The following is a 25,827-nucleotide window of genomic DNA, read 5'->3' as shown; positions in this document are numbered from 1 at the left end:
GTCTCCCCTAGCTGTGAGTGTGTGAGTGTGTGTGTGAGTGAGTGTGTGTGTGTGTGTGTGTGTGTGTGGTTGTGTGTGTGTGTGCGTGCGTGCGTGCGTGTCTGCGTGCGTGAGTGCATGTGCACGCATTCCATTGTCCTGCTGTCTGTTGTGAGTGAGAAAGCAGAATGCAGCGGGCTGTGTAGATGTAGTTTATGTCAGGAGGTATATGCAAACTACATAGGGTTCATTTTATTTTCTAATTAAAGATTTAATGTCTATTTTTAGAAGCATGTGATTAAGGGTACAGAGTCCACAGTAGAAGGTGAAATCATTTCAACAGCAACACTGGGCCTCTCTGTTCAACAGTGTGTTATCTAATCTTTTTTTCCCTGCAGGATTTTCAAACAGCCCCACCACACCTGGGAATTACGACCTCCACACTCCTCCATGCCACAGCATAACAATCCTACTCTTTTTATCCCTATCTAAAGTCCCTAAAACATCTCCCAGTGGAGGGAAGCACAATAAGATTGTGAACAGACGTACAACACCTTGACAGAGAGAAAGACAGAGAGAGAGAGAAAGAGAGAGAGAGATAAAGAGAGAGGGAAGCAGAGAGACGGAGAAAGAGAAAAGGAGAGAGAATAGACCACCACCCTCCTCCTTTCTCCTTTTCCGTCACCTCCTGCCATGCTCTCTCTGGCAGGAGAGGGGAGAAAAATGCCCGCTGCAAAATACTGCACTTCTAAGGAGAAATGGAGTGATGACACCTATGACAGACTAAAAGGTTTTAGATGAGGGAGAGTAAGCAGAGAGAGAAGAAGAAAGAGTGAACATGTGTTTTGTTCTGTGGGGATCAAGCTGTTACTACCTTCAATAGCTTGTGATGAGAGAAAAAACACCTTGAAGATAAATGTGTATCAGCGTAACTGTTCATACAAGGTCAAATTATTACATCTCTGTGAAGGCTGGTCCATGGCGTTGTTGTATTTCTACTAATTCAACCACAGTTGGTTGTATTTGCTCTTGATAGACTAAAGCATGGTAACTGACCAAAAAAATAAACACTTCAAACCCAGACGATTACCTCTAATCAACCTTCTGTTAGCATGGTCACAGTCATAATTTATATGTATTTCTCCAGCATTGATGAACGGGGGTTTGAGAGCTAGCTATTGTGTTGAGTCCTTTGGTGTCTGTGTGTGAAAGTGGAGCACTCCAACATAAAAGTTAACACTCTCTAATCCTCTCTGCCTTTGTGCAATGAGTGACTTTGAAAACTCACTATCGGTTAATAACGCATGCCCCGAAAATATAACAGTCTCTCTCTCTCTCTCTCTCTCTCTCTCTCTCTCTCTCTCTCTATCTCTCTCTCTCTCTCTCTCTCTCTCTATCTCCCTGCCTCTCTCTCACTCTCACTCTGCCTCTCTCTTGCGCTCTCTTTCTTGCTCTCTCTCTCTTTTTCTCTCTCTCTGATTCTCTCTCACACTCTCTTTCCCTTTCGGAGTCTTCTGTCTTGTTTTGGGAATTGTAAGTCATTTATTTTTGTTCTTAAATTATCTTTCATTATACTCTAATGGTTTTCTCATTTGAAACCTTGTGTGCATAACCACACGTGGATATTCAAACTTTTGGAATATGAAAGAGATTAACATGAGTGAGCAAGGTCAAATATAATGGGTTCCATTTAGGAAGAAAGGAGATATGATTATTCCGCATTTGTTCTCGTCAAAGTTTCCTTCTAAATCTAAACGGAGTAGAGCGGATAGTTCTGCCCTCATTAGTCAAAAGTCAGATTCATTTACTTTTGTCCTGCTAAATGTAGATTTCCAATTGTGACTTAAAAAGAAAATAAATATGAACCCAATAAAGATTGTCTCACCATTTTGTGCATGTTATGTTTTTGTTGTAGAGTATGAGCCAAAGATTAATATAGATTTGAATGCCTCTTGTTTATCAGAGTTGAACACATCTCTGGTGAAAACCGTCAATGAATATTCAAATATGTGAGATTAGAACGGATTACACGTAATTATGTCTCTCGCTTAGACTGTGCTATTGGTTAATCACCATCTGTAAGGCCTTTTCCACCTTGTTTATGTCCCGTTTCTGCCAATTCAGGATGATTAAACACGCACCATAGGATTTAAGATATAAATTCTATCATTAGTACTTATCCTGTGTGAAATGAATATATGATAAGAGCATGTCAACTTTTGAGATTAGGTTTTAAAGAGGAAACACAACAGACCGACAAACGACTGAAAGAAGCGTGTGGCCGCAGCGTGTTAGTTAACATGCACCGCAGCGTGTTAGTTAACATGCACTACATGGCCAAAGGTATGTGGACACCCCTTGAAATTAGTGGATTCGGCTATTTCAGCCACACCCGTTGCTGACAGGTGTATAAAATCGAGCACACAGCCATGCAATCTCCATAGACAAACATTGGCAGTAGAATAGCCGGTACTGAAGAGCTCAGTGACTTTCAACATGGCACCGTCATAGGATGCCACCTTTCCAAAAAGTCAGTTTGTCAAATTTCTGCCCTGCTAGAGCTGCCCCGGTCAACTGTAAGTGCTGTTATTGTGAAGTGGAAACGTCTAGGAGCAACAACGGCTCAGCCGCAAACAATGTTCCCTCTAATGTTTTTCATCACTGAGCAAATTTCAGGTCTGCTGAGCGCAAACTTGAACCTTGTGAAAATTCTGTGCAACTTCCGTCACGCGTTTACTGTGAACGCTGAGGCTGTACCCGCTTTAAGTTAGTTTTAACAGTGGTCAAGTAGGCTACTGTGGCTATTTGATCATAATGTAGGCCTACCAGTGGCCTACCATCAAAAACAATGGAGAAAATGTCCCATAACACTTTAACATGGAAATAACTGTTCTATCGTTCAGCCTACAGCTGCAGCAAATGTGTGGTGTTCAATGTAGGGCTACATTCTGAAACATGCAGGGCTTGATATTAACCTGTTTATCCACTTGTCCTTCAGACGAGGAGGTAACTGAAAATGATGTTGTGTTGTTTGATGCAAGAAACCACTTTACAAAATAAAATGCATCATTATTCCCATACCATTTTTACAGAGAATCAGACAAATTATGCTACCCTCTGCCTATTGGCTACTTAAATTATTCAAGCCTGTCTCAAAATACAACACTTGCTTTTCAAAGATGTCTAGAAATCCACACGTTTTGGGCTCTTGTAGTAAGCAATCACTCCAATATTGCTGACTACAAATGATCTATAACTGGGCTAATAACTCACTAACTAAATGTGCTCATGTCGCTACATGTAGCTCTCACTTTGATCTCAAAACAAGAGCTTCTACCCACAACTGCTGATGCTGTAAACACAGTCCAGTTAAAAGTGAATGGCACCGATCCATAAATCGCAATGGTCTATTTGCATATAGGCCTACTGCAGCTCTGATTGGTTATGGCGCACCAGTCTGTGTAGAGTACCTGCCTGAGTCTTGTCAATGCAGTAGTATCCTACTCCGATGCATTCTGCCTACAACAACATCTCTTGTATAGTTAGTTTTGTATACTAAGCCTTGCATAGTTTGTTTTGTTTTGGTATGTTGCATTGAAAGTGGCTAATATTGCGTTCATTCGATCACAATTCCCACAGTAAAGGGAAATGTTGATAGTGTTAATTAACTAAGGGGGAAAATCTAGAAAGTTGAGTGACGTTCAGTCTCGTGCTTCTCTGCGCGCTCTGTGAAGTGGTAGGCCACATAAGCTCAGAGAACAGGACCGCCAAGTGCTGAAGCGCGTAGCACGTAAAAATCATCTGTCCTCAGTTTCAACACTCACTACTGAGTTCCAAACTGCCTCTGGAAGCAATGTCAGCACAATAACTGTTAGTTGGGAGTTTAATTAAATGGGTTTCCATGGCCGAGCATCCACACACAAGCCTAAGATCACCATGCACAATAGTGGTGTAAAGCTCGCCGCCATTGGACTCTGAAGCAGTGGAAACGCGTTCTCTGGAGTGATGAATTACGCTTCACCATCTGGCAGTCCGATGGACGAATCTGGGTTTGGCGGATGCCAGGAGAACGCTACCTGCCCCATTGCATAGTGCCAACTGTAAAGTTTAGTGGAGGAGGAGTAATGGTCTGGGGCTGTTTTTCATGGTTTGGGCTAGGCTCCTTAGTTCCAGTGAAGGGAAATCTTAACGCTACAGCATACAATGACATTCTAGATTATTCTGTGCTTCCAACTTTGTGACAACAGTTTGGGGAAGGCCTTTTCCTGTTCCAGCATGTCAATACCCCTGTGCACAAAGCGAGGTCCATACAGAAATTGTTTGTTGAGATCGGTGTGGAAGAACTTGACTGGCCTGCACAGAGCCCTGACCCCAACTCCATCGAACACCTTTGGGATGAATTGGAACGTCGACTGCGAGCCAGGCCTAATCGGCAAACATCAGTGCCCGACCTCACATATGCTCCTGTGGCTGAATGGAAGCAATTCCCCGCAGCAATGTCCCAACATCTAGTGGAAAGCCTTCCCAGAAGAGTGGAGGCTGTTGTAGCAGAAAAGGGGGGGGACCAATTCCATATTAATGCCCATGATTTTTGAATGAGATGTTCGATGAGCATGTGTCCACATACTTTTGGCCATGTAAAGTAAGTCATCATTGTGTGGCCTATATAGGCATTTCTCACATACTAAACATAGTAAACATATATTTTTTATGATTTCTCTGTAGCGGTTGTCAAAGCGTTGAACTCTATTGAAAGCCAATGAACGTGGGTGTCCAACTGAAAAGTTTGATTTTCCAGAACTGCAGCATGTACTCTGGATAATAGAACTGCATCTGGAGTTTCATTCTGAGCATCCTTCCTCCATTCAGATGCTGTCAAAAAGCTTCCCCCAAAATATAACATGTCCTCACCGTGTATTGGTCACTAGAATGAACACATCACCAGGGGGCTGTATGTAAAATCAAGAGAAATAGAGAATGTGAAAACAAATTTAACGTATCCTATAAAACAGGTGACACTTTACAGAGTAAAGTATTAATGAAGTTGACATACAATGAATGTACATCGGGACAAGATATTAACATATCAGCCATTTCCTTCACTGTGATTGGATGTTATACATGTATTACTATACCCAAGTCATAGAAAATCAACAACATGAGACAGACCGCACATTTCTCATTTTTCGGTTTATTGTTGGCATTTTTCGGTTTATTGTTGGTGTGTTGTGTGAGACTGTGTGTATATTTGATTTTACACTGCATGTGTACAACACCTTTCATTATTTGGCCACTTTTTGTTTTGTTCTTTTTAATTGACCCTTTTTTGGTTACAATAACAGAGAATTACCATGGAATTCAATCTAAATTATTACCACTTTTTTATTTATAGACATGAATTTCAACTTTCAATTTCCAAAAGTGAAAAATGAAATAATCAAACTGGATGAAAACTTGGTTTCACGTGAACGATAAGGCTGTTATGTTTTCATGGTAAGAACGCCCCCAACCTGTAAGATCATCCCAAGCGTTCTACAGCACTTTAAGCAGCAAATGGACCTCTGTCTACACACAATAGGAAACCCACCAAATGGATAGCACACCTTCAGAAAAAGTATATATAGATAGATGTATATATAGATTTATATTCATTTTGAAGCTTTTTAAAAGAGTACAGTTAACACTTCTCACATATTATATAAACTACTGAACAGCTTAGAATTCAAAGGTGAAGCCCACCACTGTCCAGACCCACTAGGTGGTGAAAAAAGAAAAAGCAGAACTTAAAAAAATCACAATCTTTCCTTATAAAGTTGAAGTACTGTAGCTCTGAGGAGAAGACACCTGACCACACAAACTGAATAGAAAAACAGTAAAGTCTAAAACAGTGGTATTGCATTTAAAATGCACAAATATCTCCTGTACAACTGGCTTCTGATGTGAGTATAAACATCTAAAGGGCTCAGTGACGTCGTTGTTCCGTTTCCTGTCTTTTTTTGTTGTTCTTTTATTTTTTTCTTCTTCTTAAAAGATGTACATTAGTGCTGCAAACAGGCACACACAAATCAGAGCGGAGAGATGTTCGTCCTCCTCCTCCGTCCTCGTCCTCCGTCCTCCGTCCTCGTCCTCGTCCTCCTCCTCCTCCTCCTCCTCCTCCTCCTCCTCCTCCTCCTCCTCCCCCCTCATTCTCCTCCCTCTCTATTAGTTCCGTTTTCAACTCTGTCTCAGTCCTGCTGAGAGCGGTGGGGTCCTCGTTTAGAGCTGTCTGCCTGTCCGTCTCCTAACCGTGTCTCTCTGTTCGTCCCCACCACTTCCAACCCCTCCAGAGTCCCATAGATAGTAGTATCCAAGGCCGGCAGTGTTCCAATAGGAGGGAATGTTGTCCACAGAGTTCCGTGTTCCGTAGGAGGAATGTCAGTCAGACGTGGTACAGCAAAAGGAAATGGAGTCTGGAACTTTATGCTCTATTTCGTTTTTGTAGTTTTGACTGATTGTGCAAAGTCATGCGGTCTCTGGTATGTCCACGCGAAAGGAGCTAGCAAACCCTTTTCCTCGCTGCAAGCAAAGAACACACGCTGATTAGGGGTCAAGTTTGTCTGAGAGAGAGAGAATAAATTACAGACAGTGCATCTAAAGCAACCTTCATTTATTTACTCAGTGTTGTAAGACAGTCAAGAAAACACGGTTAGGAAGATTAGGAAGTACTTCATCCGTTCTCTTCTAGAATCATTTCAATCCACTCAGTGAAATCACTCATGGATAATGTGTGGAAATATGGGTCTGCGTCTCTGAATATATTGCATGCCCAATTTATTTAGGACAGCAACAATTAGTCTTAACTCAAATGGGCCACGGCCGACATGGAAACAAATGGAGCTACCCCTCCTCCGCAACCTTTTCCCCCTCCCCTCCCCCTCCCCATGACAGCTCAACAATCCCCCAGCTAGCAGCAGCTCTATGTCATCTCTGTTTGATTAGGGTAATGACCAACCCAGTATCTGCCACAGGCCTCTGCCTGGGCCGCCGTCTCTGGCTACAAGGGGCTCTGTGTATCCGGATTACCTTATCAGATTAGGGAAAGACACAGCCTCTTAGTATCATGAGAATATCCCCCCTGTCCCCCCCCTGATATCCCCTTACCAGACCCCCTAACAGACATCCCCTAAACAAGGAATGTCTTGTGGTGATTAGCTCTACGACCATGTATAGTCACTGAGACAGAAAGGAGGAGAAGGGGGTTTAGACAGAGATGAAGGTGACATATTCATCTGTATAGAGTCTCTACCTCATCTGTATTCATCAGAGGTAGTGCTTTGATACAAATATAAAAACTGGTATGACTGTCAAATGTTTTCCCTTCTGCCGCATGCCGTGGCTGTGAATTAAGGTGGTAGGGGAGACAGCGTGACTCCAGCAGTTTGATCATTTTTCGAGCTAGTTGTGTTGAGAGATGAAAGGACAGGGAACACTTAAAGCAGCGCTTGACAAAATTATAATGAAGCATTATCACCAAATTGCAGTGATGAGGATGCTTCTCTTTCTGCCCTTTCAAAAGGGAGTTTAGAAACAGAAATTCCTTATGGAAATATGCCTCTTCTTCCATCTGCTCTCCTCGATTATCGAAAACGGTTTTGATCCTAGGAGCTAGAGTAATACCATCAGATGAATACGAATGAGAGGGTAATCTCTTAGCCTCTATTGTTTTAAACAGATTAAAAACACTCCTTTTTTCATTCCTTTTCTGAGCGAGGGAAGCAGCTTGTATATGAACACATCCATCTCCCCATAATGAGACAAGCTATACATCATGTCAACGTCTCAGCGATGTCAAAATTCTCTTATGGATTCCAAACTGTACTCTAATTGATCATGGCACATTTAATTCAAAAGGCACTTAGATACCGCTGCTGGTGGTGGAAGGAGAGAGTGAATTGATATGGAAGACTGTGACGGAAGATAAGATCATCACAGATAGAGAGAGTGATAATAAAGATGTGTGAAAAGAAGAGAGAGAGAGTTAGTTAAAGACTGACAAAAGGGTGAATTAGATGGGTCAGCGGACTTGAAAGAATTTCATGGCACTTCGAGCCAATGGGGGAAAAATGTAATTTGATATTTTTTGTATTGTTCAAATCAATCATCAGATCAGGGTTGGTTGGTTGAGAGAGTAGAGTGGGTTAGCTACAGCGCTGCCGTGCAAAACGGATACTCACTCAAATAGGCAGGTTTGTAAGGCGCTTGCGTGCTAGACAGAAGCGCCTCAAACTCTTTCCTCTCTAGCGTGGCTTGGTTGATGTGGGTGGCATGGTGGTGGATGAGGTGGAGCTGGTTTTGGTAGTGGTTTTGGTGGTGGTGGCTGAGGTGGAGGTGGTTTTGGTGGTGGTTTTGGTAGTGGTTTTGGTGGAGGTGGCTGAGGGGCATCTCTTTGCCAAAGGTGGAGAATGACTTATCGCCCGTTTGCTCTTGGCTTTCAAATACCTCAGTGTCGGGCACAGAGTCCATGCCTGGCACGTGCAGGTTGCTGCGGTAGTCTGCCGCCTGGCGCCCGTCGGAGGGCACGAAGGAGGGCATCCAGCAGCGGTCAGAGTGGCCCAGGGCCTTGCACTCCTCTGTGCAGTTAGAGAAGAGATCAGCACCTGGGGAAGGAGGGAGGAGAGAATAAGAGGGGGGAAGGAGGGAGAGAGGAGAGAGAGTTAATGGTCATAAAGGGCATACTCCGTTCATGTTCAAACAAGACAAAAAGGAAGCAGGAGAAACAAGCACACACACACACACACAAACACAAGCTGATGTGTGTGTGTGTGTGTGTGTGTGTGTGTGTGTGTGTGTGTGTGTGTGTGTATGTGTGTGTGTTTGTGTGTGTATGTGTATGTGTGTGTGCGCGCGCGCGCGTGCTTGTGTGTGTGTGTGTGTGTGTGTGTGTGTGTGTGTGTGTGTGTGTGTGTGTGTGTGTGTGTGTGTGTGTGTGTGTGTGTGTGTCTGTGTGGGTGTGTGTGTGTGTGGGTGTGTGTGTGTGTGTGTGTGTGTGTGTGTGTGTGTGTGTGTGTGTGTGTGTGTGTGTGTGTGTGTGTGGGTGTGTGTGTGTGTGGGTGTGTGTGTGTAGACTCAGATCTCTAAAGATAAACTCTCAGCCTCGCTGCACAGGGAAAGTTCAAGAGGTCACCGTCTTCCTCTTTCTACCGTTACACTAAAGCGAGATTCAAGCAAAAACAGCCTTTTGTGAAAACCAACCAAGACTTCTAAAATATACAGTAATGTTATACATGCAATACACCATACTTCAAGTTTTATGAGGGATGCGTATTCATGTATTATGTATGGTGTGTGTTGTAGTTTTTCTTTGTTTTAATTGCCATTGGGAAATAGAGAAACAGGCTAAATTCATTGAATCATTTACTGGGGTTGAAGTTTGAGAGGTCAGTAAAGGGTCAGGCCCGGTGGTTTGTGTGTGTGCCCCTCTGTGGTAGTCTTTCTCTCTGTGATCTCTCAGCAGGTATGACTGGTCACGCAGAGTGAGAGATGTGTTTAAAACCATTAACATCACACTATTACACTCTCAGAGCTTCCTGTGACCAAGGTATTGGATCATGGAAACCACAGGCTCAATATTATTGGATTACCTAGGTTGCTCACTTCCTTTCAAACTGGCCATGCAATTACATCAAATGAACGATTGCAAGAACAACAACTGTTGAAATAAACCAGTCCTTCAGCATTCTGTCAAAGAGGAAGTTTGTGAATGTGCACGTGAGTCCATGAATAACAAATCAAATCAATGTCTGATTTAATTCAGATAGATACTAATATTTTTGGATTAAGCAAAACCAGGGTATTTCCTAACTTAATCTGTTTTAGTCCATGTGGCATAGGACATGGTTTAGTCTACGTTTTTAACTCAAACATACTGTAAGTCCTTTGTTGTGTGTGTCTGAGTAAAACCCAAACTGCTCACCAACAGTATCCTCAGATAATCCTATGATATAGACTGATTAGTCTTCAGACTGCTGCTTTGTGTGTTTGTGTGTGTGTGTGTGTGTGTGTGTGTGTGTGTGTGTGTGTGTGTGTGTGTGTGTGTGTGTGTGTGTGTGTGTGTGTGTGTGTGTGTGTGTGTGTGTGTGTGTGTGTGTGTGTGTGTGTGTGTGTGTGTGTGTGTGTGTGTGTGTGTGTGTGTGTGTGTGTGTGTTTCCACGGGTCAGCATAAGGAGAATTTGCTGTTACAAAGCGGATTCATTTGGCTCGGCGTCACTAACCACTTGGAATAATGCCGACGAGAGAGTTTGTTATTAAATATTAACAAACCCATAAATACACCATCACGTTGAGTGTCAGCACTGAAAGTTAAGTTTGTCCTATGGCATTATGTATCTACTAATAGAGACTCCATACTCAATAGATCAATGAGTGGTTTCGGTAACACTTTATTTGGATAGTCCATCTGTAGATGCTCTACAAACTATCAGTAACATTTCAACTAACTATCTACTAACCCTAGCCCTAAACCTAACCTTAGCCAGCAGTTGCTTATCAACAGACAGTTTGTTGATAGTATGACCGGACTAAAATCCGGACTATCCAAATAGTGTGGCCGTGTTTTCTACCATACATTTACCCGTCATTTCAACAAGTGGTACCTGCACTTCTTTAGATATTCACCAAAGCAATGTGACAATAACCTATGACCCTGGATACTGAACATATTTCCATATCCAATAATCACATGACGAGGGTTTTGAATATGAATCTCTTTTGCATTTTAAACAGGGCCCATGCCCTGGCATTTAGAGTCTGGAGAAGTGATAAGGCACACACACACACACACACACACACACGCACACACACTCCGAGGGAAACGTCTCCGCTACAAAGCCAGATCAAGACTTTTTGATATTTCTTGACATTTTAGGAAATTAGATGTTCCATGAGGCACATTAGGTGTCTCTTCAGAAGAAAAAAAAATAAGAAAGGAAAAACACCACTGTGTATCGAATGTACATGTCCTCAGTAAAGCTGAAGGTTTAATAAAAGATGTGAATGAATATCCACATTATTTCTGGGCCGTAGTATTTTAACGATGTTACCGATCAAACATGAGAAAATACTTACAGCCCCAGTCCAAGGCTATACAGTACATCAGTCTGACTTTAATTACCACTGAACGCACTGTGTCAACACGTCTCTCCCTTATTCAGAGAGAGAGAGAGAGAGAGAGAGAGAGAGAGAGAGAGAGAGAGAGAGAGAGAGAGAGAGAGAGAGAGAGAGAGAGAGAGAGAGACAGAGAGAGACAGAGAGAGAGAAAAAGAGAGAGAGAGAGCGAGAGAGAAAGAGAGAGAGAGAGAGAGAGAGCGAGAGAGAGAGAGAGAGAGAGAGAAATTAAGATTGTTCGAGCGAGAGAGACTGTCTGTAAATGCACTGACCCCCTACTTTATTGTGTACGTCTCTATCTTATGATTCTGCACGGCTCTCGAGCAGGGCAAACAGCAGTCTTGATAATAACCTTCATTTGGTAATTGGTATGCAGAGGTCTGAAAATGAATTACTGATCAGCGAGCTGTTACCACGCCGATAACGTGAACCGCAGGCCTAAGGAGGGATTTGCCACGGCAACTGGGGAATGAGGAGGGGGGAAGATGGATAGGGGGATAGTGAAGTGGGAAGGAATGCCAATTCCAAAGTTCCAAAACAGTAGGGTGACAATGTATCCATAGTCTAGGTTATAATAACAGTCTATATAAGATAGGCTATGTCATCTCTGATGCCAGCACAGTAACTCCACTGCTTGAGTCCATCCAATATCAACAAACCTTTATTCACCTAAATGATAATTGTTTTCAATCACAATCACAGTGCTATAATTACCCTATAGTTCACCCTGTCCTCATTAAATTAAGGAATGTTTCATGGAAAATAAAATATAAACTGATCAAAATAAACACAGTAATTTCCAAGTGTTGTGCAAGCAGACGATGCTAAGCCACGCTATCAATTATCCTAATCAAACAAAGACTAAATGCACAGCAATTAATCTCTTTAAAGACATTAAGCTCTCCGATAATTCCATAACAAAGCAACAGTAGCCTATTGCCATACAAGGGTACTCAAAGTCAAAAGCAAAGACAGTAAGTCCACTCAATACCACACCATGGAGTCAACACTTAGCATTAGGAGTCTGGTCAAGCCCTACATGAAGTAAAGAAAGGTTCTATGAATAATGTATTGATCCTGTAGTGTCTATATAGAAGTAGCTAATACTAGCCTGTAGCAGCTAGTTATGGCTAAAATGTAAGCTGTAGATGTATGATATAAACTACCTAAATAAATGCCTTTTGGTTGAACATCAAAGGTGTTCAATCTGAGAAGTGACTTCATAAAGAAGTCCAAGCTAACCAGATAAAACTTAAAACAGGATGCTTCCTTTAAAACGTCTGTGTATATCCACAGGCTTACAATAGTGGCATTTTAATTTCTAGACATGGCTAATTTCGCATGCTGTGGGTTCACCCCCTGGGCTGACCATGTTTCTATCCAAAAAAACATGGGCATAGACACACACACAGATGGGGCTGGACCAAAGCAATCGCACGGATTAATGACGAGATAACGGAATGCACATCTAAGGAGCCCAATTGTAAAAACCCGGTATGTGATCCTTTAGGTGGAGCAGATAAAAGATGACGGGCAAGGAGGAATGCAGTCAGGGCGGTGGTGGGGGCTGGGCCTAGGGCGGGCAGCAGCACCCAGTGCAGTCAATGAATGAATCGTTTGTTTGTCTGCGCCCGCAACCTATTTGGTCCCGTTCCCACACGGCAGCGCCCAATGACAAGCCAACCGGTCCTCGTTATAAATTTCGTCACGTTCCCGTCAAGTGGTCCCTAGCAGCGGGCCCACCCTCATTAACGACCTTGCATATTTACTAGCAACAGGCTTAAATTCAGCAGAGCGTCATTGTCTCAAAACAATAACAATATTGAGCTACAGCCAGGAGAGCGAAGTCACTATCACAGGACGACTAGAATATACGAAAAGTTGCCTATTCTTATAGTTGCCTAAACCAGAAGAGTTTATATATCACATGGTGGTAGAAAAACACTATAGCAAATATTTCATAAGTCCTAAGCACATTTTCAATATGTGAGATGGTGAGAATGAGCATTACACGACTAGTCAGGTATTCTGACAGCAGCCGAGATTCGGCAGAGCGCAGTGCACAGTGAGTCGCTTTCTTTTCAGCACCACAATGGGAAGAGAGCAGTGGTGATAACAGACAAGCAGCAGGCACGGGAGCGGATACTCTTCTGAAAGCTTGCAAGTGACTAATCTAGGCCTCGATACACCATGGTCGATCAATCAACACCATGGACAGATACAATACAATACACCATACAATAGCCTACTGTCACGATGACCCTCTGCGGGGCTTTGCATGAGGAGAAAACGCGAGAGCAACAAGCCGCACAACCAGCCAAGAACTAACAAGGGGACGGTGGTGGAAGAACTTACCGGTAGAGTGACCTCGATTGGTGGCGTCATGGTCACTGTCGCCCTGCTCGCTGTCACCGTGACCGCTGTCTTTAGAGCTAACGAGATCCGCTTCTTGGAAAGCCGAACTGGACAGAGAATAGGAGAAGAATAAAGCACATTGAAGACGGAAGTGTATTGAAGATAGTGGTAGGCCTAATTTATTTTCTAACGTATGTAACAAATAATACAAATAAAAAGTTGGCAAAAGAAATTAGCACTGTCAATATCACTATCTTCTTCATCATCATCATCATTCATTATCCTGCACTTCATTATCGTCATAATTGATTGGGAGTGTATTCACAGGTGGGCAGCGCCAGAGAGAAAACCAGTCCTAGGTATTGAGCCACGATCGCATGCTTGTGGTTTGTAGAGTCCCTCCCCTCTGGCATTGAATGGCCACACTAAACAACACTCTCAATCACATCACACGCAGGGCACCAGGTGCGCGTGCTCGTGCTCCTTACCTGTTCACACGCCGAGGTCTGTCCACCAGGTAACTGAGCTCGGCTCGCTGATGTTTGGTCTGAAAGAGATAGGCGGGACATTTTGAGTTTGGGGCGTTGTGGCATTGGATAATCAAAACAGGATTTTCATGAGAACACAAAATAACAACAATTAAATCTAGTGTATGATATCTTATTGATATTTGACGTTAGATTTGATGTGATGTTCAACAACGAAACGTCTCATCTAGGCCTATATTTTGAGAGGAGTCGTTTTAGGCCTCCTAGCCGAGAGCATAGATGGATATACTGCCAGGGAGAAAATTAAGTGGTGCACCTATTCAGGCTGGCGCAACTATAGACGGATCTTTGTTTTAGTGCGACTCAGCACGATCGTGACTGGTGTGCGTAATGTGTGTGTTCTCACAGGGGACATGGTCATTGCGCAGAACACAGACACACACACACACACACACACACACACAACACCAGCCTTCAAGGCACCCATATGTTATCCTTATTTATGCTTATCTTATTCCAAATCCAGCCTATTTCAAAATCACGACAAAATCACTTCTGAGCAGAACATAAACATGCAATCATTACTATTTCAATGATAATCTATCTCCCTCAGGACTGCCAACGGCAACATGTCAGCAACTAGCAATCATTATGTTCGGTTGAATTGCCGTTCCGGAAATTAATAGCAGGATATACAGGATTATGTATTATGGAAAATAACAAACATCTTTGTAAGGGACTCTGTTTAAACAATGGGGTGATGCAACATACAGAAAGTTATTTTCAATGTTAGGGATACATCAATTAAATTCCCTGACAATGCGTAATGCATCTTATTTGTCATTATATTTTATCCACATACTAATAGCAGCAGTGAGAATGTTTTTAAACAAGCATATGTTGCAGTTATCACAATCTATATGCAATATACTGATAGCAATTACATGCTGGGGGTATTTGGGGTTTAAAGGTATGAGAGGACTCTTACCTCGCTTGATAAAATGCTGCCATTTGATATGATGTCAGGTTGCTGGTCAGTGTACCCTGTCACTATGGCCCCGCACGGGTTGTGTTCCGTGTCTGTGCTCCTAGATGGGCTACAGGGCTTTAGGAACATGAGGTCGGTTTTGGCCGACTCCGGAGTCAGACATACCTGGTAGCAATAGTTCTGGTTTTGGTGGTGAGAGCCGAAGCTCCCTGACTCTTCCACGGGCACTTGGGCTGTACCGGCCCCGGTGACGTTGGCGCTCTGCACCAGCATGATATCAGACTTGCTGAGCTTTTTCTTGCGGGCTCGCGCATGCCTGCTGCAGCATGTGGCCCACCCGAGGCAGCAATCACTGGTGAGGCACGTGTAGATATTTAGCTTTTTGTCCTTCTGGCAGCGCACGGCCAGCACGATCATAGCCAGGAGAAAGATGAAGGAGACGGAGCCCAGGGCGATGATGAGGATGAGGGTGAGGTCCAGAGTGATCTCCTTGGACTTGGCGGTGCCCCTCTCCCGGTGGTCCTCCACCACACTGTCCACCAGCACCACGAACACACTGGCCGTGGAGGAGAGGGGTGGCTGGCCGTGGTCCCTCACCTCTATCAACAGGTCATACATCTGGTTCGGGTCCCGCTTGGTTGAGACGCGCCTGGCAGTGCGCAGCTCTCCTGTCCTCCAGTCCATACGGAACATGCCGTTCTCGTTCCCTCTCTGGATGCTGTAGGAGAGCCGTGCGTTCTCGCCATCATCTGCGTCCATGGAGACGATACGGGTCACCAGGTAGCCAGGCTCGGCGGAGCGGGGCAGAGGCTCTCTCGCGGTGCCATTTTTACCCAGAGGAGCAATAACGGAGGGAGGGTTGTCATTCTGGTCAACGATGATCACTTTGATCGTGGCGTTCGAGGAGAGCTCGGGGCTACCTGCATCTTTCGCCTGAACCATGAAAGTGAAGTCTTTAAGTTGCTCGTAATCGAATGATCTGAGTGCGTAAAGGTAGCCCGTTTCCTCGTTGATTGACACATATGTTTTCACAGACATACCCTGAATATCACAATCCATTATGGAGTAACTAATGAGAGCGTTCTGTCCAACGTCTGGGTCCAAAGCGGTCACAGCGTGGATATAAGCACCTGGCACATTGTTTTCAGTCACATAAACATCATATATGGGCTGCGTAAACGTTGGCGCATTGTCATTTTCATCCGACACTTGCACTTTTATTGATTTACTGGTGGCGAGGGAAGGGGTCCCTGTATCCTTGGCAACTACAGTCACTGAATAAGTGTCAGCATTCTCCCTATTTAGAGGTCCGTCTGTTACAATGGTGAAATAGTTCCTAAAGGAGGGTTTGAGTTTGAACGGGACATCACCGAGGATTTCAACATGAATCTTTCCGTTTTCCTCAGCATCCTTGTCCGTCACGCTCAGCAGGGCTATAACGGTACCCGGGGCTGCCCTCTCGCTCACCGACTCGGTCACGGTGCTAAAGGTGATATCAGGAGCATTATCATTTACGTCTGTCACTTTCACCAGAACTTTACAGTGTGCAGCCACGGCATTGGGTCCGAGATCTTTCGCCTGAACGAATATTTGATATATGCTGCTCTCCTCAAAATCCACCTCGCCGCGCACCTCGATTCGTCCAGTACGTGCATCTATGGCGAACAGATCCTTGACACGGCTGGAGATGTGGTTGCTGAATGAATACACTATCTCCCCGTTCTGCCCCTCGTCCAAGTCGGTGGCGTTCAGCTGGATAACGAGGGTCCCCACCGGTGCGTTCTCCTGAAGGCTCACCGAATACACCGGCTGGTCAAACACGGGCACGTTGTCGTTAGAATCCAGCACTTTGACCACCAGCAGAGCAGTGCCTGTCCTGGGAGGCTGCCCCCCGTCCACCGCAGTCAGCACGTACCTGTGGGCCGCCTGCTGCTCCCTGTCCAGCGGCTTCTCCAACACCAGCTCCGCGAATTTGTTCCCGTCGGTCTGCGTCTGCACATCCAGGTAGAAGTAGTTATTGGTGGTGATGTCGTATGTGCGCAGGGCGTTGGAGCCCACGTCCGGATCGAATGCACTCTCCAGAGGGAACCGGGTACCGGGGGTAGCGCTCTCTGAAATCTCCACGGTGATGTCGGTCTCCGGGAAGCTGGGCGGATTGTCATTGATATCCACGACCTCTATCTCGACACGGAACAGCTCGAGTGGGTTCTCCAGAAACACTTCAAGGTGTAATAGGCAGCTGGCACTCCGCTTACAGATCTGCTCCCGGTCAATTCTTTCGTTGACGAACAGAATCCCGTTCTCCATGTTCACTTCCAGGTACGGCGTCCGCGAGCTGGGCACCACCTGGAAGCGGCGCGAGGCGATTTTGGTCATGTCCAGTCCCAGGTCCTCCGCGATATTCCCCACGAATGTGCCGTGATCTGCCTCCTCCGGCACAGAGTAGCGTATCTGCGAGACCACTCCATCCGTAATACACAGAAGAAGGAATAGCACAATCATCGCCAAAGAACAAGTGCACTTGGGAAAAAATCTTATCCTTTTTTATTTAACGCATCAATTCCCATTACCACTAGTCCAAGGAAAGTTCCCAAAATGTATAAGGCTTTTGGAGAAAAAAGGTGCCTTTTAGTAGTCCCGTCAACCGTGGACCATCTTGTTTGTGATGGTTTATGCAGGTCTGATTACCCCCAAAAGCCTGTCTTCAGTGCCAAATCAACAAGCTCTGGGCTACTTCAGATGCGTCCGGTTATGGTAGCAGTGCACATTCCAATGATGCAGAGTGCTATTTAAGTGATGAGGAGATTACTCTAAATGCATATCAATTTTAAACCATCATAATCCGTACCATGCATCTAATCGATGCATTTTGTCATGAGCTCTTCCTAATTATGCCTATTATCAAACAGCCACTGTTATCTGACTTTCTCTCGCTCCAGTGTTATCTGTTCCCTATTGTGCACACACTGCGGCGGTCTCCTCTCCGACTACTGAACGCTCTTCACTCAACTATTCGCTTTTTCCGCAGCGCACCTACCCTACCAGCCAACGGGATTTTCGGGAACCAGCAGCGCTCACTCATCATTGGACGGTTGGGAAGCCTGTCAACGCTGGACAGCGCTCTCTGTTATGTGACGCTCTAGCCCAGTTGCTGTTTCGAGCTGAATACCTAACGAGGAAGATACATTTTACATTTACATTTTAGTCATTTAGCAGAGTTAGTGAGTGCATACATTCTTTTTTGTCTTTTTTCCATACTGCCCCCCCCGTGGGAATCGAACCCACAACCCTGGCGTTGCAAACGCCATGCTCTACCAACTGAGCTATATCCCTGCCGGCCATTCCCTACCCTACCTTGGACGACACTTGGCCAATTGTGCGCCGCCCCATGGGTCTCCCGGTCGCGGCCATCTACGACAGAGCCTGGATACGAACCAGGATCTCTAGTGGCACAGCTAGCACTGAGATGCATTTGGAAGAGTGGAGGAAGTTTGGGGTTTTATTGTTCTGAACAAAACCACAACACCCAATTTCTTGTTTTTTAGGAAAACAGAACACAATAATTAATTAGATGATTGTCTTTGATTGATAGGTTATAACTGTGTATGCTTCATTGTAGGCTGCGTGTAGACTATTTGTTTGAGGATAATGTATGGAAATGCGAGATGAATAGGCCAGATATGAGTCAGTCACGTATATTCTGATGAGGCTTTTACGCACCACAGTGTGAGTATTCCTCATGCAGCCAACAACGTCTGCACCTTCTCTTTTTAACTGCGCTCACGCTAAACCGGGATATATGTGCAATATTTCTGAGGCTCTAGCTACACAAGGTGTAAACCACAGACCTTACACGTCCCCTAGCGGCCAAGAGAGAAACATCAAATCAAGTTCACCGGTTCAAATCTCGCCCAGAATGGCATAGGTTACATGTATCTTATTTTCCTTTGTGTGTGTTGTTGCCTTTGTTACGATGTGCTGATATAACTGGATAAAATACAGATCCCACATCACCAGAGCTGCCCATAACGTCAGACAGTACCACAACGCACATTCACAGGCAAGACATACAAAGAAAGTGATTCATACACAATAAAAATTGATTGTAATTTAAGTGGATTCTGACCTTCAACCTGGAATAGTGTACATGCTTTATCTAAAGTGTAGTGCATTATTAGATGATCACTGTAGGAAGTCTAATGAAATCCAATCTAATCTAATAAAAAAAAGAACAAGGCTGTATAGATGCTAATGCTATTGAGTGGAGTATGTACACTGGCCTTGATGAACTGAATGGAGCGCTATGTCTAACATCTAGCTTTAGAGTGCCCATTGTGGTGAGTGGTACACTGATGACGCATTACATATTGTGAGGCATTGAATACTATTTTGGGTGTACTTTTACTTCTAATGGAATCAAATGGATTCATCCCAATACTCTTACACAACAGCCTTTTCCTATGTGGTTTTATTTGCTATCACTGATTTGAAAGGACTTGATAGATTGCTGGCAGTCTATGGGGGTCTCTCTCTCTCTCTCTCTCTCTCTCTCTCTCTCTCTCTCTCTCTCTCTCTCTCTCTCTCTCTCTCTCTCTCTCTCTCTCTCTCTCTCTCTCTCTCTCTCTCTCTCTCTCTCTCTCTCTCTCTCTCTCTCTCTCTCTCTCTCTCTCTCTCTCTCTCTCTCTCTCTCTCTGTCTCTCTCTCTCTCTTCTCTCTCATATAAAGGCCTCATAAATATGTCATATGAAAGTATTCCTAGCCTGGTCCTCAGAGGTCTGTGTTTCTAAGGATTGTACTGGAAAACAGCCAATGAGTTGGTCAGTGTTTGGAGTGGGGTAAAGTTGCCCCTGGACACTGATCTGAGCTCAGTTTTGTATTTCTCCCTCCTATGTTTTAATGTTAGGAATGTGGCAGGGTAAGCTGATCCTAGATCTGTGCCAAGTGTTCCGTGGGCACGGGCTTATGAACACAGGTGATAAGAGGAGAACCTGTTCAGGCTGCCAGAGACCAAGAGCTCCCCCTAGTGAGCAATGACGATTTGCTTTTGCAATTGCCTGCTAAAATGTGTGGTACTTTCTCCCTCTGTTGCACATCTTCCTCTTATCCTCTTTGATCCGAAAAGGAGACATTTCAGGTTTCCTGCATGGGCTACACATTTTAGCAGGCAATTGCCAAAGCAAATCATAATATGCCACAGGAGGGTCAACATCAGTTGCATCCAAGAGGAGATTTAATCCTTAAATCAAGTCACATCAAATCAGTAGAGTCTATCTGCCGCGCTGCTTTACGGTACACTCTAATGGCCAGGGGAGAGTGCAACAAGTAAGGGAGGGGGGGGGGGGGGGGGGAATAGAATCAAGGCTCCATGATTATTTTAGGACATTTACTGATTTGAATATTATAAATCTGATTATCTCTTCCTCTCTCTCTGTTCATAGGAATGGAAGGCAAAGTCTCTCTCCTCAAACAGTGTTTTATGTCCAAAAATAACCTTCACTGTGTTGTCAATGGCTCCTGTTCAATCTTGAGGATGTACTACTGTAACAGCATGTGTAACAGCACTCCCTACGGGATACAACATACAACACAATCCACCGCTCCCTACGGGTTACAACATACAAGACAATCCACCACTCCCTACAGGCTTCAAGGTATGCAATACAACCAGAGAACCAGGATAGAGGAGAGCTGTATGTGGTTTCAATGTTTGATGGCCGTATGTGTCAGCGTCACTCACTGCCTGCCTGTCTCACTCTCCTCGTTTCAGACTGAAGCCTCTCTCTCTCTCCCCAGGGTCTCAAGGCCCATATTGGTTTCACACGATCTGTCTGATGGAGGAGAGTGAGGCTTTTAGTCAGCTTCTCCCAGTGTTTGAGTGTGTGACAGGCACCATTCTGGACACTTGTGTATGTGTGTGCATGTGTGTGCATGTGCGTGCCTGTTGTGTGTGTGAATGTGAGTGTGTTTATGGCGAGGGCGGGATAGGGGGAGAGAGGGGAGGTGATATAAGAAAAAGTGTGATATTTTGTTTTAAAGTAAAAGGACCCCTGTTTAAAAATTAAAATGCCTCCTCTGGAACCGGCGTGAATTCAGAATGTCATGTCTTGGGATTGTGAACGTGGCTGCATGAGCGAAGGTGACAGGCATCCCAAGGAAACACAGGAAAGGCTTTTAGAGTTCACAGACAATGCAGTTGCTTCCTAGGCCACTATACAGTCACTGTACTCACTGTACTGGCGTGACAGTGTTTAATCTCCATAAGGACAGTGTTATGGGGTGGTTGAGTCCTCTCACTTCATAAGGTAGTGTTAAAGGACCAGTGCAGTCAAAAACTAGATTTTCCTTTGTTTTATATATATTTCCACACTATGAGGTTGCAATAATAATTTGAAATTGTGAATATGATTATAAAGCCCTTTTAGTGTAAGAGCCTTTTGAAAAGACCGCCTGAAATGTCACCCTGTTTTGCTGGGATGGAGTTATGTCCTGCCTGGTGACATCAACAGGCGGTAAATTAGTTTGCCAATAACAGCTAGTTTTCAGTTTTCCCATCCTGTCTAAGACCACTCCCAGACAGTCCTAGCAAAATTTATTGCTTGAGAAATGTCTCTTTGCTAAGAAGCTATTTAGTTAATTTTTGACCATTTTAATTGAAAGAAATCAAAGTAAGGTACTTAAAAAACCCTCTAGGGTCTAAGCCCTGTCTTAGCCGGGGTAGGGGGTTCTAAGCTAGCATATGGAATTGTTTTAAGACGGTCATACCAAGGACCATTTAGCTATTTGATTTGGAATTGTAAGACCCCTTAATGGTATAATATATATATATATATATATATATACAGTACCAGTCAAAAGTTTGGACACACCTACTCATTCAAGGGTTTTCCTTTATTTTTACTATTTTCTAAATTGTAGAATGATAGTGAAGACATCAAAACTATGAAATAACACATATGGAATCACATAGTAACGAATAAAGTGTTAAACAAATCAAAATATATTTTCTATTTGAGATTCTTCAAAGTAGCCACACTTTGCCTTCATGACAGCTTTGCACACTCTTGGCGTTCTCTCAACCAGATTCATGAGGTAGTCACCTTGAATGCATTTCAATTAACAGGTGTGCCTTGTTAAAAGTTGATCTGTGGAATTTCTTTCCTTCTTAATGCGTTTGAGCCAATCAGTTTTGTTGTGACATGGTAGGGTTGGTATACAGAAGATAGCCCTATTTGGGGAAAAAAGTCCATATTATGGCAAGAACAGCTCAAATAAGCAAAGAGAAATGACAGTCCATCATTACTTTAAGACATGAAGGACAGTCAATATGGAACATTTCAAGAAATTGCTTCAAGTGCAGTCGCAAAAACCATCAAGCGTTATGATGAAACTGGCTCTCATGAGGACCGCCACAGGAAAGGAAGACCCAGAGTTACCTCTGCTGCAGAGGATAAGTTCATTAGCGTTACCAGCCTCAGAAATTGCAGCCCAAATAAATGCTTCACAGAGTTCAAGTAACACACACATCTCAACATCAACTGTTCAGAGGAGACTGTGTTAATCAGGCCTTCATGGTCGAATAGCTGCAAAGAAACCACTACTAAAGGGCACCAATAAGAAGAAGCCAAAAAACACGAGCAATGGACATTAGACCGGTAGAAATCTGTCATTTGGTCTGATGAGTCCAAATGTGAGATTTTTGGATCCAACCACCGTGTCTTTGTGAGACGCAGAGTATATGAACGGATGATCTCCGCATGTGTGGTCCCACCGTGAAGCATGGAGGAGGAGGTGTGATGGTGCTTTGCTGGTGACACTGTTAGTGATTTATTTAGAATTCAAGCCACACTTAACCAGCATGGCTACCACAGCATTCTGCAGCGATACGCCATCCCATCTGGTTTGCGCTTAGTGGGACTATCATTTGTTTTTCAACAGGACAATGACCCAACACACCTCCAGGCTGTGTCAGGGCAATTTGACCAAGAAGGAGAGTGATGGAGTGCTGCATCAGATGACCTGGCCTCCACAATCCCCCGACCTCAACCCAATTGAGATGGTTTGAGATGAGTCATACTGCAGAGTGAAGGAAAAGCAGCCAACAAGTGCTCAGCATATGTGGGAACTCTTTCAAGACTGTTGGAAAAGCATTACAGGTGAAGCTGGTTGAGATAATGCCAAAAGTGTGCAAAGCTGTTATCAAGGCAAAGGGTGGCTATTTGAAGAATCTCAAATATAAAATATATTTTGATTTGTTTAACACTTTTTTTTGTTACTACATGAATACATATCTGTTATTTCATCGTTTTGATGTCTTCACTATTATTCTACAATGTAGAAAATAGTAAAAATAAAGAAAAACCCTTGAAATAGTAGGTGTGTCCAAACTTTTGACTGGTAGTGTATATATTTGTGTTGTTGTTGTACTTTTTACCCCCTATGTCGTAATTACGATCTTGTCTCATCGCTGCAACTCCCCAACGGGCTTGGGAGAGGCGAAGGTCGAGTCATGCGTCCTCCAAAACATGACCAGCCAAACCACGCTTCTTAACACCCTCTATCTTAACCCGGAAGCCAGCTGCACCAATGTGTCGGAGGAAACACAGTTCAACTGATGAAAGTAGTCAGCGTGCAGACGCCCAGCCCGCCACAAGGAGTCGCTAGAGTGCGATGAGCAAAGTAAAGCCCCCCAGGCCAAACCCTCCCTAACCCGGACGACGCTGGGCCTATTGTGCACCGCCCTATGGGACTCCTGGTCACGGCCTGTAATGACACAGCCTGGCTGTAGTGACTACGCAACACTGCGATGCATTGCCTTAGACCGCTGGGCCACTCGGGAGGCCCATTTATATATTTTTTAGATGAAACATTGAATTTGGCATTACTGCTGTTAGCCAACAGAAACACATTGAATAACAGATTCACTTCATGGAACAACAGAAAGTCCCCCAAAAATCAAAAGGAAGTTTGTTCTGAAGTGTCTGTCCTATATCTGAGAGATAAAAGAAAGATCAGGAAACTATTTGTAATTATTTTGACATGTATTTATCCCCTTATTTTAGGCACTAATCTATCTCCATATATATTTCTATTCATTTTTTAAACTGGTACCAGGGAGCTTCAGACTAGTCCTGTGAGGCTTGTGTAGAACACCATCGTGTTCGTGAGAATCTCAGCTTTCAATGGAGTGGCCAAATCGTTCAGAAGCTACAGACGTTTTTGTGAGAAGACCGATTTTTGGGATGTCACAAGGTCTGACACACAGCGCAATAGCTCTGCCACCTTTCACCGCAGATGAGGAAGGGCAATATCGGCGGATGTGGTGGGTTGAGACACAGTCCATGCAAAAAAAACATATACACTACATGACAAAAATTATGTGGAAAACCTGTTCATTCGAACATCTCATTGATGGTGAAGCGTGATTAATCACTCCAGAAAACGTCTTTCCACCACTCCAGAGTCCAATTGTGGCGAGCTTTCACCACTCCAGCGGACACTTGGCATTGAGCATGGCCATAGAAAACCATTTCATGAAGCTCCCGACAAACAGTTCTTGTGCTGTGCTGACATTGTTTCCAGAGGCAGTTTTGAACTTGGTAGTGTGTGTTGCAACCAATGACAGACGATTTTTACGTACTACGCGCTTCAGCACTCGGCGGTCCCATTCTGTGAGCTTGTGTGGCCTACCACTTCACGGCTGAGCCATTGTTGCTCATAGACGTTTCCACTTCACAATAACAGCACTTACAGTTGACCGGGGCATCTCTAGCAGGGCAGAAATTTGACGAACTGACTTGTTGGAAAGGTGGCATCCTATGACGGTGCCACGTTTAAAGTCACTGAGCTCTTCATTAACGCCATTCTACTACCAGTGTTTGTCTATGGAGATTGCATGGCGGTGTGCTCGATTTTATACACTTGTTAGCAATATGTGTGGCTGAAATAGCCGAATCCACTAATTTGAAGGGGTGTCGACATACCTTTTATATATATTGTATCTCTAGTTTAAACAGACAGATTTTGATGAGGACTTTTTATATTATGTTCATTCAGTTTCCACGGGGCAGCCGAAATTGTAGGTTAAGGGTTAATTGTTACCCAGAAATGATTTGATATTGACATAGGAATGTCTGCATTGGACCTTTAAGGGCCTTTTCCACTGCTCCACTGCACTCAGTGAGGTATAGAGTAGTGCGACATGGTGACAAGACATTGTTAAATGAGACTATCACTAACATAATACACTCATTCACGTTCATGCATGAACACACCAATTGTGCACAACAACATGCAGGCTTGTACACTTGTGTGGACACACAAACATACACACAAGTACATGCACACGTGCACGCACGTATGCGCACACACACACACACACACACACACACATAATAACTCACTCACTCCCTCACAAACAGCAAACGAATCCAGTCATTATTTAAGTATAATGATCAAAAGGGAAAGAGCGGAATCAAAGGAATAGATGCAAATGAACCTCAGCGCTCCGCTAAGGGAAAATAACCTTCTTGTAGGTCAAGTAGTCATTTATGTCCCTATACTCTCTGCTATTCATCAAGATTAGACAGAGAGAGTTAATGCCGTATTCTCTCCCCACTCAGGTCTCGTGCTAATCACCAGACTCACAGAGGACAAAAATAACTAAGGAACACTGTGGCCAACCTCTACACTCAAACCTTGTCCCAAATGACCCCCTATTCCCTATATAGTGCATTACTTTTGACCAGAGCCCGGCTCTGGTCAAAAGTAATGCACTATATAGGGAATAGGGTGCAATTTGGGATGCAGTCTCAATCTATGGGCTGTTCTTAGAACAGAAAAGAACAGAACAGAGGAAGGTGTTTAATGACATGTAAC

At 44.0% G+C, this 25,827-nt stretch overlaps 1 protein-coding gene across 2 annotated transcripts; it reads right to left on the bottom strand.

The window, feature by feature from the left end:
- Nucleotides 1–6,470: 6,470 nt before the first annotated feature.
- Nucleotides 6,471–17,454, bottom strand: LOC311114566 (protocadherin-10-like; the record flags this gene model as incomplete). Of its 2 annotated transcripts, none has more annotated exons than XM_084189805.1 (5): nucleotides 6,471–6,534; nucleotides 8,193–8,615; nucleotides 13,477–13,583; nucleotides 13,965–14,023; nucleotides 14,953–17,454. In XM_084189805.1, the coding sequence occupies 5 exons, from the start codon at nucleotides 17,452–17,454 to the stop codon at nucleotides 6,515–6,517; spliced, it is 3,111 nt and encodes a 1,036-aa protein (XP_084045931.1). The 2 variants fall into 2 exon arrangements, with proteins under 2 accessions (XP_084045931.1, XP_084045932.1); XM_084189806.1 differs by having other exon boundaries at nucleotides 6,481–6,534; nucleotides 8,458–8,615.
- Nucleotides 17,455–25,827: the final 8,373 nt, after the last annotated feature.

The sequence above is a fragment of the Coregonus lavaretus genome (assembly GCF_964263955.1).
Source record: "Coregonus lavaretus genome assembly, contig: HAP1_SCAFFOLD_2936, whole genome shotgun sequence".
Lineage (NCBI taxonomy): Eukaryota > Metazoa > Chordata > Actinopteri > Salmoniformes > Salmonidae > Coregonus > Coregonus lavaretus.
The sequence above is the reverse complement of the archived record's forward strand: the minus strand, read 5'-3'. Positions and strand labels throughout refer to the sequence as shown.